This window comes from Palaemon carinicauda, chromosome 38 (assembly GCF_036898095.1).
Source record: "Palaemon carinicauda isolate YSFRI2023 chromosome 38, ASM3689809v2, whole genome shotgun sequence".
NCBI lineage: Eukaryota > Metazoa > Arthropoda > Malacostraca > Decapoda > Palaemonidae > Palaemon > Palaemon carinicauda.
This window is the reverse complement of record NC_090762.1, coordinates 60,896,034-60,911,033: the sequence shown is the minus strand read 5'-3', so window position 1 is coordinate 60,911,033 and position 15,000 is coordinate 60,896,034. Positions and strand designations below refer to the sequence as shown.

General features: G+C 32.9%; 1 protein-coding gene across 1 annotated transcript in view; it reads left to right on the top strand.

Annotated features, from left to right (window-relative positions):
* LOC137630666 (uncharacterized) overlaps window positions 1–9,058 on the top strand; it is a 72,188-nt gene extending 63,130 nt beyond the window's left edge. Inside the window, exons 4-9 of the mRNA XM_068362280.1 lie at window positions 402–537; window positions 1,380–1,606; window positions 4,003–4,396; window positions 5,815–6,002; window positions 7,337–7,503; window positions 7,972–9,058. Of these exons, the coding sequence (XP_068218381.1) occupies window positions 402–537; window positions 1,380–1,606; window positions 4,003–4,396; window positions 5,815–6,002; window positions 7,337–7,503; window positions 7,972–8,181 (1,322 nt within the window). The 3' untranslated portion in view covers window positions 8,182–9,058. The remainder of the gene's footprint in view (window positions 1–401; window positions 538–1,379; window positions 1,607–4,002; window positions 4,397–5,814; window positions 6,003–7,336; window positions 7,504–7,971) is intronic.
* The last annotated feature ends 5,942 nt before the right edge of the window (window positions 9,059–15,000 follow it).

The following is a 15,000-nucleotide window of genomic DNA, read 5'->3' as shown; positions in this document are numbered from 1 at the left end:
ATTCCAAAGCCTTAGTATTACCTTAACTAGTAACTTTCTTTTACTTTTTGCTTTCTGGGAAACAGGTTTTTCCAATTGATTTCAACAGTCGTTTCTATGCCTAATAGGAGATTTTATATTTAATTTAAGAACATATAAAACGACAGCTTAGTAATATTCCACATAAATCTTAAAATCAAATTAAGAGGCAAGAAAACATTAAAAAATACAGTATATAAACAGAAAATTAATACTTGCTTTGTATCAGTTACAATAAATTTGTGACTAATAAAATACCAGACAACCAAGTTCGCTACACGACTGATCACTCGATCCGTGAAGCTAAGCAGCATCATAAGCATCATATGTCGTCGACACTTGCCTAATTGGATTGCCATATGACCCATTCTTCCATCTTTCAGCTCGGTTTGGCGTCGGACAAAACCTGTTCATAAGTTTCCAGAGCAACTTCGATAACCGTATCCAGTGGGGTCGTGCCATTAAAGCCTGGTATGATGAGGTGGCCGAATTCAGCCCTGGTGCCATCCAACCATTCCAGTGAGTATATTTAGATCGTTGATCTACTTATCTAGGCATCGGTGATTAGAAATTTCCATGAGACCATAGGTATCTATTGTAAGCGGCAACAGTACGCAATGAGGGTCTAGAAGATAACTGTGTTTGGGACAAGAAAGAAAATCTGAATGGGAGACCAAAGGTGAATAAGTTTCATATTATCAAACGGTGTAATTTGCAAGCTCACAGTGCGTGAAGCATAGAGCTTTTAAAAGTATAAGTCAACAACCCTCATTATGATTCTCACGAACAATTCTGTATAACATTTTGGACGCAAAATGAAATGTAAAAATGAAAGCAAATATAAAAAGCATTGCGATCTGCTATCATCATGGGCTATTTTCTTCCATAACTAGTCAGGCTGCCTTCTTAAACACTTTCATTGATAATTTGCATCCAAATTCCTTTTGAAGTCATTTCCAAATATAGCTAGTGTCTATTCGTAATTCAAAGTTATTTACAGCCATAATTTATGTTTCGGTGCAATTTTAGAGTAATTTTCATCCGAATCTTGTGTTCCACTATACAGCATTATTTTCGATCCATTGTCCTACACGATTTGTGTTCCTTGGCCACTAAGGAGTCTTTCTGGAACCATCTTTAGTCATTGCTCCAGCTTTGTTAGCATTTTGAAGCCGTTTTTTGAAAAATAACTTTAATTCTATTAGCATTTACGAGCCATTTCTAACTACACTTTTGTGTTCCAATAGACATTATGTGTCCTTTTCTGATCACATCTTGAGTTAAATCACTCAGAAAGACAAGATTCAATATGTTCATCCCGATCAATTGTGACGAACAACTTGCCCCATCTCTTTCTGCAGGTTTTCGACTCCAGTGGGCCACTACACCCAGATGATGTGGTGGAACACTTACAAGGTCGGCTGCGGATACACAATGTTCAAGGATGGAAGCTGGTGGAAAAAGCTCTACACCTGCAATTACGGACCAGGAGGCAACATCATCTTCAGCGAGATGTACCGCGCCGGTTCTCCTTGCTCCTCCTGCCCAGCTGGTACCACTTGCTCTCTACAATACCCTGGGCTGTGCAGTGAGTGTCCCAAAATACTTGTTAATCTCTCTCTCTCTCTCTCTCTCTCTCTCTCTCTCTCTCTCTCTCTCTCTCTCTCTCTCTCTCTCTCTCTCTCTCTTTGTAACATTATATATTTACGTTTCATGTTCGGTAAGTATATTTGCATACATCTTTTTTATTAAATGAAATTTTAAAGATTTTATAATTATAATTACTTCTTGAGATGGAATAAATCTTCATATCATACAGCTCTCTCTCTCTCTCTCTCTCTCTCTCTCTCTCTCTCTCTCTCTCTCTCTCTCTCTCTCTCTCTCTCTCTCTCGTAATTGCAATATTTCTTGACGTTAAATGTTACTGTTTCAAGTTTGGTAAGTATGTTCCTATAAATATCTTTTCAAATAAATTTCCATAGGTTTTACAACGTTTAATCTTAAATGGAAAAATCTTGATAAAAGTTTATTTTTACATTTATACATTCAATAACAAAAGACCAGAAAATACGCATATGAAATAACGATTACGAGTAGTTAAATAAAATAATAAACCTTATTAACCTACGAAATACAAATTTAACAAATTACAGAAAAGACATGTACTTCTAAACCAAAGACTACTGAGATTAATAGCAGTAACAGCTTATAATTAACAAACAATTAACAGAAGAGTGTAATCTGATGCCATTCGGAAAGCATGAAGGGAAATGAAATTGATAAGCTTATTTATGAGTGACTTCAATTTTTCTATATATAAATATGAATAAATAGTTGAAAATGTCTATTGGGTTTTTGTAATGACAGCTTTAATTTATCTGCTAGAACACGCAACAGATTGTGCGTTCTGAAAGAAGGAAATCTGTCCCTATAGAAGGACCATAAAAGAATTTGCTACAGAGTTTCAGTCTTAAGTGATTTTATCCTTACTTTTTCGACAAGGGGGAAATGTGTGCTTTTATTTGACTTTTTATAAATGAAATTTAACAATTCGTAGCATTATTTCCCTTCTTTTCTTGCATGCTTTAAGGATGGCATCATTAATGTAAATATTTACAGGGTGATATGTAACAAATATGTGTTTTGCATTAATAATATGCTTTATTTGACTGTGTAAGAGACTAATAATTATTGCACTGGCCTAAGGCTAGTAAAGTAACCTAATTGTGAGGTATTGTAGTGGAATAACACGTATTAAATTTGTATAACATCTGCATATTAACATCTGTATTTTGCAGTAATTACATAACCATGACGGATTCGCCTTGGTATATATGTTGCATATGGGAAAGAGTTTTCATATCTTTCAATGTTCCTTTTTTTAATTTTGGGGATCTTCCATCTTCACAAAAGAATATTGTAATAGTAAAAGATTGTTGTGGTTATTTTACCAAAATAAGATATATTTTCCTAGTTACTTGCCATTGCCATACGCATCAAAGGTAATTGAGAATCCTTCATGGTATAAATATGTATATATATACTGTATACATATATATATATATATATGTATATATATACAGTATATATATATATATATATGTATATACAGTATATATATATATATATATATATATATATATATATATATATATATATATATATATACAATGTGTATATATACATATATATAAAAGTATATATATAATGTATATATATATATATATATATATATATATATATATATGCTGTATATATATATATATGTGTGTGTATATATATATATATATATATATATATATATATAATATATATATATATATATATATATATATATAATATATATATATATTTGTATATATATACACGTATATATATATATATATATATATATATATATATATATATATATATATATATATATTGTATATGTGTATGTGAGCATTTAACGGTTAAGGGGCGCTTTTTGAGCTTTTTGTATTACAGAGGATGACAACCAATTTGATTCCACAACACTTTTGCGAAGTGATGGGGACGATGCCCCCCTCTCCGCCATGCCAATGATACCCATGTCTGTGCCCAGCGACAATAACGAAGCGGAGAACGAGATTCCGCTGATGCCCATCTCGCCCCAGAGCTCCGCTGTGGACGCAGTCAATAACTTTTTCGGCATTAACAGTATTAACCCCGAGGATGTCGACCTCAATGCTTTAATCGCGTTCTTTAACACCATGAGGGAGAGTCGAAATGGCATGATCAACCCTGAGGATCTCAAAGCAATTATATTCAATGGGCCTAAACCGGGATTGGTGACTGCTAAAACTATTATCACAACAGATAACACCACTCCTGAACCCACCACTAAATCTCCAACAACCAATACACTTCCCCCCGCCACAACTACAACCTCAGTGGATACAACCACAGCCACCACCCCCAACACAACCCCAACTCCCTTGACTACAACCTCTCCCTCTTCTGAAGGTCCAACCACATTCTCGAGCTTTCCATCGAACCAAGTCTTGCAGCAGCGAACTGGAACCACGCCCGCCTTCAGAACCAACGTCCCTGCTGCTTTCCCATTCTTCCAACAACAACAACAACAACAGCAACAGCTACTACAGCACCAGCATGACCCCGAGCAATTTGAACAAGAGTTCGAGGCCCAAGAAGCCGAAGCCGAAGCTGAATTCGAAGCCCAAGAGCAAGAACAAGAGTTCATCCCTTTCCAGGGTCAACAACCACAGGCAGCAGATCTACTGCCATTCCTCCATCGCGCTGGCATGAACACTCAGGTCATCCGGACCCAAGCCCTTTCAAGCGTACAGAGCATCATCAACTCGCTTCCTGCTGGCCTCAAACCTATTGTCCTCTTCAGGTAAGTCAATAATATTTCCTTCCTTTTTTCCGACAATTTTATTGACCTAATTGTCGAATTATCTTGATATAGGCGTGTTTTGTCGATTTCTTGTGCACTTTTATGTGCATTTCAATGTTTATTGCAAGATAAACTATTCTATGGGTAAGTCGAGCATTTTTTCTTCTTTTTTTCTACGTTTTATTTACCTATTTGTTAAATTATCTTTATTTAGACGATTTGTTATCTATTTCTTGTGCACTCCCATATGCATTTCAAAGTTTAATGGAAACAGAGAAGCTATTCTGTTGAAGCTTTGTATTCCATGTTAATGATCCCACATTTTGTATCATATCAACAACAACAAATAAGTCATGATGATGCTGAAAATGTGTATATTGGCTGAAGTTAGATAAAATAAGAAGTAAACATCACATGGTGTTGTTTGCCTTTCTTTTGTGTTTACATTTAACTACACTACACTTGAAATTCTTGATATTAGACACCCAAGGCAAAAGGGCTTCTTGTAATAAACTGACGGATGTTTGCAAACAGTCTTCCTAAAGACGTTTCTTGCAGGATACCTTGTCGATGTACAGGCTTAGAGGCCGCTTACTTTTGTCCCCGATCTCTCCTTTATCTTACTTTTAAAAGATGGTAAGAAAATAAAGGATATTTTTTTTCCTTTTCGATACTTATTCTAAAATACCTTTAACCAAAAACTTTAAATTCCACTTATTTCGGAACTCTGATTGCTACATCAACAATAACAAAATATAGGTATTGTAAATGGAACATAAAGAATAATTTGAAAAATTTATTAGTTATTATTTACGTAGAATTCAACTTCAAGTCCCCACATGCAGCGTGTCACCTATATAACATTCTATATGAAATTGTCTGTAGACTTTGAAACATCTACAGTATTATTTTACGAAGACTTTCCAGTGCCTTTTAGAATGCTTTTTAAACATTAGTTTCTGCATTGCCTTCCCTTCGTAAGACCTAACACAGAACCGAAAATTTCGATATTCAAGTTATCTGACAGAACTATAGTCCATTTCTTTTATCGAGGCAGATTTGCACCGAGTCGCAGCGGTGCCCTTTTAGCTCGGAAAAGTTTCCTGATCGCTGATTGGTTAGAATTATCTTATCCAACCAATCAGCGATCAGGAAACTTTTCCGAACTAAAAGGGCACCGCTGCGAGTCGGGGCAAATATGCCTCGCTAAAAGAAATGGACTATAGACACTGATACCCTCATATCTCCTTCGTATTTTGAGAAAAGGTCGACTTTACTATCTACTTACCTTCATTGGACACAGTAGAACAGACTTAGGAAGTCTGCCATGAATAGCAAAAGCCAGAACGAGTCTAAAAGCCAAGAGATTGAGTCAGTTTGTGAAAAATACCGGAGATTTTATTCAATCTCTCCAACAGATCTGGGACCGGCCAGCTAACAGAGCTGGACGCTGGAACCCTCTTGCCCCTTCGGAGGTTTGGCCGTTCCACCACCACCACCCGAGGACCGAAGAAGATGCCCGGCGTGCTCGTCACTTGCGACCTAGATGTGTCTCCTTGCGAATTCACGCCCGTCGGAGCAAATTGGACGGTGGGATCCAGTTCGAGTACGTTTGTTTTCATTTCGTTAACTTGACTCTAACGTCCGTCCATAAAAAAAATTATATAAAAACTGATATAAAATTAGTTAAGCATGTTCCAGTGATATTATCCGAGCAAAACATGAGCGGTTTTGATTTCTTCTCCAATGTTACCTATTTAATGCAAAGTCTAGCACGAAGAATTGTAGATGTTCGCACAACATAACTAAAAAGACTCATTTAGACACTTTCTGTCTATAACACAAGAGGGCACATGTTTTAGCATCTTATTTTTAGATAATGAATATTCTTTGATAACTATTTAAAAAATTTCATATTTTTTCTATAACATTTAATTACCTTTGGACACTGAAGGGCTCTTTCCAGTTTTAAATAAGCTCTTTATAAGACTACACCAGCTATATATACGTATTTATCTATATAGATACGTTGTTTCGTTACACATATATGTATGTACACAGATTTATATATGCATCGATAGACAACCATATAAATGTGTATATATAAATATACTGTATACCCATATCCAGACATGTGTGTATGTATATTCATATATATATATATATATATATATATATATATATATATATATATATATATAGATTTACTTGTACTCATATATATGTGTATGTATACATATATACATACACACATGTATATATATATGAATATATATACATATATATATATATATATATATATATATATATATATATATTTATATATATATTTACATATATATATCTATATATATTTATATATATACTTATCTATATACTTATATATATATATAATTATATATATTTATATATACTTATATATATACATATTTATATATATATATATATATATATATATATATATATGTATATATATATATTCATATATATATATATATATATATATATATATATGTATATATATATTCATATATATATATATATATATATATATATATATTTATATATATATATATATTTATATATAATTTATATATAATATATATTTATATATATATTTATATATATATATATATTATTTATTTATATATATTTATATATATATTTATATATATATATATATTATTTATTTATATATATTTATATATATATTCATATATATATATATATTTATATATACATATTTATATATATCTATTTATATATATACATATGTATATATATGTATATATATACATATTTATATATATACATATATATATATATATATATATATATACACACACACTATAGGGGGTGTGTATGTGTAACAACTCTACATGAAACCTAATGCATTATTTTAATAAAATGCTTCCCTCCCCCGCCCCCACCCCTCATCAGGCGAAGGACGGTTTGCTCAGGCCATCCTCGAGCAAGGCGAAGGCGCCCAGCTGCTCTACCAAAAGCTGATCGCTCCCCCGAGTACCGAAAACGTCTGCATCGCTGTTTCCCACCGACGAGACATAGAAGAAGGCGCCCATGTCAACGCAACCATTCCCGAACTTATGGTAAGATGCTCAACATATTTGCTTCTGTCATTCTTGATAATCATATTATTTCACACTTATGAAATTTCTATTCAACTATGGCATCCCATTTTGTTTTTAATTGACTAAGACTCCATCGATTTCCCTTAAATTATGCCAGTGGTTCCATTATATATACATATGCATTATATATATATATATATATATATATATATATATATATATATATATATATATATATATATATATGCATTATATATATATATATATATATATATATATATATATATATATATATATATATATAACTTTAACCACAACCAAAGCGCAATCTATTCCCATTTTACTCACTATAAAATGTTTCTTTTATTTCAAATAAAAAAGACAACGATTGTTTTCATGTTCTACTGATTGGAAATTCTACTTTAAGTATGGCATCGCTCTTTGAATCCAGCTAAATAAACTTAACTCCTCTTCCCCTCTCCTCAGGTGGGCGTTATGCCAATAGGAGGCGAGGTCATCCGCGAGAGCTTAGGAGGCGCCCCAGGGATGTGGGAAATGAGCCGAGTGTCCTTCAGTAACATCAAGACGTCCTTCCTCGTGCTGGTGACCGTGGCACCTGCGAGTGACAGAGCCTCGGTGGCCGTTGACGCCTTGCAGATCACAGACGGTCTCTGTTGTATGTCGGGTGTGTGCTAAAGAGCGGGAGGGAATCACTATGGAAACGAGTCTTATTATTTGTGTGTGTGTGTTTGTATGTGTGTTGTGATTTTACCGAGGCTCGTTTACCTTTAAAGAAATAAGACGCTCATTTATGAGAGGAAAAAATTTATGATGCATGAAAAGACGAATTTATTATTTGAATACAAACCAATTGACGAAATGTTCAATGCAAGAGGATAAACTTGAAAGTACCCAGATTTAAATGTTAAATATTTAACTTCTGGCGGTATATGCTCACTCAAAACTTATAGAATTTAACCAATAATGTTTAATTTTATTTATATCACGTCTAAACACTTGAAAGAAAATTGCAAGCCTTTCCGTGATTAACGATTTCCCAAAATTCATGACCACTCGTATGGTTTCTTAATCTAGTTAAAAAATCAATATTCCAATATCGTCATTATAAAATGGCTTTAGGCAAAATAAGTAAAGAGACATCACCTACAAAGAAGCTAAGGACATCGATTTTTTTGAGATCTTATTTTGAAAATTATTGCCCTAATGAAGGCCAGATTTGACTTGAACAACAAAACCTCCTGAGGAGGTTTCACACCTGTACATTTCCTTCATGATTTCACATTTCATGTCACATTCATTCATAACTTGAATTTTGCACCAATGTAAGACTAATGTTAATTACATGGAACAATATTCGGTGGCAATGTAATAGAAACAAAAGTCATGAATTGTGCCCGCTCTGACCACAGAGTTTATCTCGAATGCTTCGGAAACAACAGAACCGTTGGATGCGTCGTTGGATGGTTGTATTTGATCTTGTATGTTAATGTGGACCTGTTGACAGTATTATTTATTTTATGCCCAATAAACTACGTTTATAAACTACAGAGAAGTTTTACTCAATTCCTTTAAATAAAAATTTATTCATTCTTCTTATTTATGTTGCTAAAAAGACTCAGTGTGTCTTAATGGAACGGGTTGTGTTATGAATATTATAAACTCTGATGGTAATGTTCTAAATACAACCCAATATTAGGAATCATTCCAGTGATCAAGAATAAGAGACGCTTAGCACCAAGTTATTGGAAGCAAACAACAATGCTGTTTATTATAAAACTTTTTTATCAAAAAAATGTTATCATTATTATTATTATTATTATTATTATTATTATTATTATTGTTGTTGTTTTTGTTGTTATTACTACTATCTAAGCTACAACCGTGGTTGGAAAAGCAGGATGTTATAAGCCCAAGGGCTCTAACATGGAAAATAGCCCAGTGGGGAAAGGAAGGATATATATATATATATATATATATATATATATATATATATATATATATATATATATATACATATATTGTGCCTGAGTTTACCCTTGAGCAATAGAACTCTAACCCAAGACAGCGTAAGACCATGGTACAGAGGCTATGACACTACCCAAGACTAGAGAACAATGGTTTGATTTTGGAGTGACCTCCTCCTAGAGGAACTGCTTACCATAACTAAAGTCTCTCTTTTATCCTGTGGAAAGTAGCCACTGAACAATTACAGTGCAGTAGTGAAAAGGTGGTAGATAATTATTAAAACTAGAGGGACACTCAGTAAAACACAGACCTCCACCACGGCAGCTTATTTCTCGACCTTTTGCCCTTTTGTTCGACCTTCTGCTTGACCTTGGTCTTGACCTTTTGACCTTAACATGTATTAATTGGCGTGGATTTTCATGCATTCAAATATGAACCAAGTTTGAAGTCTCTGTGACACCGATGTCCAAACTAATGGCTGATTACGTGAATAGGAAATTTTGCTTGACCGTGACCTTGACCTTTGACCTTCCAAAATTTAACCATTTCCAGCTTTTTACATAAGTTAATCCCTACAAGTTTCATTACTCTACGCTTAAAATTGTGGGCAAAAAAAAAAAAAAAAAAAAAAAACGCACACTCAAATAACAAACACAAACTGGGGCTAAAACATAACCTCCTTCCATCTTCGTTGACGGAAGAAATGAAATCTTTAAAGTTTGCCTTGAGGATTCAAGAATGGGCTAAAAGAAAAAAAAAAAAGTTTGGAATTGTCATGGCAATATTTTTTTTTTTTTCATTAATTCTTGACTACCTAACTAAGGACCAGAAAAGCCTGCCAAGTTTTCAAAATTTTCAGTAACCTTAATGATACATGTAGGAGATATGAACAAAAATAACTAATCATCACATGATCTCATCACTAACACTTATTTTATTGCTGTTTGTTGGAATCATTGCTATTTTTAGCATGGACAAAATTCTAACATTTCCGCCATTGATTTTCTTTCTGTGAATTTTCTAATATCGTTCAAAGACAGAATTTACCTGATATGACGAATCATTAAAGTCTTAAACTATCTTTATAATAAACTTTCAAACTTCAATACAGTTTTAGAATTAAAAGGAAAGCCTACTGAATTAATGAGTTTGTAAATAAATATACATCAAATAAAATATCTTCCCCTTCTCATATTTCCCTTTCCCTCGAACCTTCTTAAATCGCATTGCAAAAAAAAAAAAAAAAAAAAAAAAAAGTTTAGGTTAGTATCATTCCGATTAAAAGCACATCTGGGGCTCAGAGGCAGCCTACTATGGTGGACCTTTAAACGAAAATGTAAATGTAAAAAGTATTTTAAATACATACATAAACATTTACATAAATGCATTTGTACATCAACGTAACCCAAAAACTAGCACGGCACTTTTGGAACGAACTGTCACCGAGACCAGTGTTAATGTTGACGTAAAACTGTACAATCTATCAATAAATTTCACGAGAAGGAACTGTAAAGCGATATATTACAAAACATGCCAACACTACAGCAACTGGTTTATAAACGATAATATTAAAGAAAATACAGAAACTACAAAGGAAAAATAAATGCATAACACTTACCCGAATCTGGAACCAAAGTAAGGACGTTGTAGAGAACGAATTCTAATTAATTATGGCGATCCTTGATATCACTGGATAAGCGTCCGTGTGCGTGACTTAACTCGCTGTACACGTTGGTGTATAAGGTGATATACACAATTTACACGACTTTAAAATTTTTATTTCATTACGAGAGCTTACTGTTTCAATAACGCAATGAAAATCACAAAATATTGTCGATTCCCTATGATAATATACATCAAACGTCGTTCTCAAATGGTATACCACAGAAGATTATATATATATATGTATATATATATACAAATAAATATATATATATATATATATATATATATATATATATATATATATATATACATAAATAAATATATATACATACATATACATATGTATACATATATATACATAAATAAATATATATATACATGCATATACATATGTATACATATATATACATAAATAAATATATATATACATACATATACATATGTATACATATATACACATATATATACATATATATACACATATATACATATATACACATATATACAAATATGTATATACATATATATACATACATATATATACACATATACACATATATACATATAAATACACATATATATACACATATATACCTATATATACACATATATACATATATATACACATATATACATATATATATATACATATATACACGCATATATATATACATGTATCTATAATATATATATGTGTGTGTGTGTGTGCACAAACATACATGCTCTACTATAATTCATTTCATATAACAATCAGTATGTTTAATTGATATTTAGTCACCAAATGTCTATTATTTATAAGCATTCTTATCCATTTTGCGTAAAATAATAGTGAACTAGTGAACATTTCAAAGAGTGATTACGAAAGCTTGAAAATTTGCATTGGCCAGTGCTTGGACTAATCAGTGCAAACAGAAAGCTACCCAACAACAACTCGGTCGATTCTTTTACTCTATTCCTATAAGTTTTAGCTTTTCCAAGTATGCAGTTACTTTCGGTTACCATGAAGTTTTAATATATTTTGTCCAGTTATTCGTTACTCCTCGTACGAAAAATCTCGCTTTCGACTGACTACTTTACACTTTACGATATAAAGTTATAACGTAGCCTGTGCCTGGGAAAATTCACATCACAATGAGGCAAGAAAACCACATTTAGGATACAACCACCTAGGGGCTAGACGCACCGTCAAAAAGCCCCTGTCCGGAGAGAAGCTCCGGGCAATCTAAAGAAGAAGAAGAACATTTAGGATAGGTTACTTAGGCTATTTGAGACGGGCTTAGGTTAGCCTAGGTTTGACGGAGAGGAAAAACTAACAGAGCTATGACGGAAAGTACACGTATTCTCTATAAATTGTAAATAAATTCTTTAAAAATTTCACAATATAAATAAATGATGCAACATGAGACTACTCTACATATTGTAGTTACTGGCGATTATAATGGTGACAGACACTGACTGGACTAAACGACGGTGGTTATATTATATCACAGAATTTAAAACTAACGTTGGTTTTGGCAAGAGATTTTCGCGATTCAAATCCGGTCATATACACTAATATATAGGGTGTTTCATAATGAAAATTATTACGCGACAAGTCACAAGGACGGAATTTCACAACTTTGAATCACTGGCAATGTAAACAAGAGTACATGACAACCGCCTCTGGTGTTTCAGCTGGCTGCCGCTAGAGGGGAACGGCGCGTATTGTAAACTTTCTAGACTACTGTATATGCAGAAATCGTAATTTTGATTGTTACATATATCCAAGGTCCTTTAAATATATAATGTTTAAAGGACCTTGCATATTTCCAAGTAATTCATATAATAATTACGATAATTTTATTTTATAATTCATTATAATAGACATGTATGTGTTATAGCGTAAGGATGTGTAAATAAAATTCTATTTGGATTTTACCGAAAAAAATATCACTGACGCCCATATTACACAAATCATGCAATCGTTAAAATTAGATAAACTTCAAATTTCCTTTAACTATAGGCTAATGATTGAAATTTGGAATTTAACCGATCCCTAGTAAATACCGATCTTGATAGTTGCCAGATATTGAAATTTCATCAGATTTCCTTATTTATGTAATATGGGTATCATTGGGATATGGGACAAAACATTAAAAGAAATTGGAGAACAAATGGAAAGAAATGAAACAGGGACAAGGGTTAAATAAAATGCTGAACATCGAGTGCAGATAGGGTATGAGAGGACGCTGCAAGATCCTTTCGTAATGCTTGCAGTACACCGCCTGAAGTGCCCTAACAGAGCTATTAACTGTTTCCAGTTAAATTTGATGTTTTTCTGCTCTTACAGACAACAGTATTACTTTGAGATTTCCCCTTTTTTCCCTGTTGGAGCCCCCTGGGATAGCATCCTGCTTTTCCAACTAGGGTTGTAGTTTAGCAAGTAGTAATAATAATAATTATCCATCATCATTATAACACGAAAACGCACAATCCAAATAGCCTCATAATCTCAACAACTGAATGCAAATAGTTTTTAATAATCCAAAGATATATTTTTTCTACTTATATCATTATGCGCTTCGGAAAATCGATTAGAAGTACACATTGTAAAGGTCCTCAGTTTTCCTATGGGCATCCACCCCCATAGGTAGATTATTTTCTACTTTTCATTATCTCCATCAGAATAATTTAGTTCTGTTCTATCATATAAAGTCTAAGTGTTTTAGATTAATTTACACCTAGGCTTATCGGCAAGATGTTTAGTATCAAAGTCCTCCCTTACAAAACGTAGTTTCAGAAAATTACAATCGCCGAGCCTAAAATCTTTAGACCGATTCAAGGATGGATCCCTTTTTGCAAAATAAAGCTTCACAATCATTTGCTTCCAATAAAAACAGAGGGGTCTTATATTATGTTCTTTATCTACTAATAGAACGAAATAAGGAGACACTGTATGCTCAAAGCTGATCATGACACATGTAGTGGCCAGAAACCAAATTCTTTTACTCACCAATAATACTCATTTGTCTCAAGTTTTTATTTAGCTGGATATGTATTATATATATATATATATATATATATATATATATATATATATATATATATATATATATATATATATATATATAAAGTGCATAGTTGGCCCTTACGTTATTTACATCCAGCCAAACAGATCATGACTATGGTGATTACTGAAATTACCGGGTTAGACTCATGCTATTGAAGGAGATTTGTTATTATTATTATTATTATTATTACTATCCAAGCTACAACCCTAGTTGGAAAAGCAAGATGCTATAAGCCCAGGGGCTCCAACAGGGAAATATAGCCCAGTGGGGAAAGGAAATAAGGAAATAAATAAATGAAGAGAACAAATTAACAATAAATCATTCTAAAAAAAGTAACGTCAAAACAGACATGTCATATATAAACTATTAACAACATCAAAAACAAATATGTCATAAATAAACTATAAAAAGACTCATGTCCGCCTGGTCAACAAAAAAGCATTTGCTCCAACTTTGAACTTTTGAAGTTCTACTGATTCAACCACCCGATTAGGAAGATCATTCCACAACTTGGTCACAGCTGGAATAAAACTTCTGGAGTACTGCGTAGTATTCAGCCTCGTGATGGAGAAGGCCTGGCTATTAGAATTAACTGCCTGCCTAGTATTACGAACAGGATAGAATTGTCCAGGGAGATCTCAATGTAAAGGATGGTCAGAGTTATGAAAAATCTTATGCAACATGCATAATGAACTAATTGAACGACGGTGCCAGAGATTAATATCTAGATCAGGAATAAGAAATTTAATAGACCGTAAGTTTCTGTCCAACAAATTAAGATGAGAATCAGCAGCTGAAGACCAGACAGGAGAAC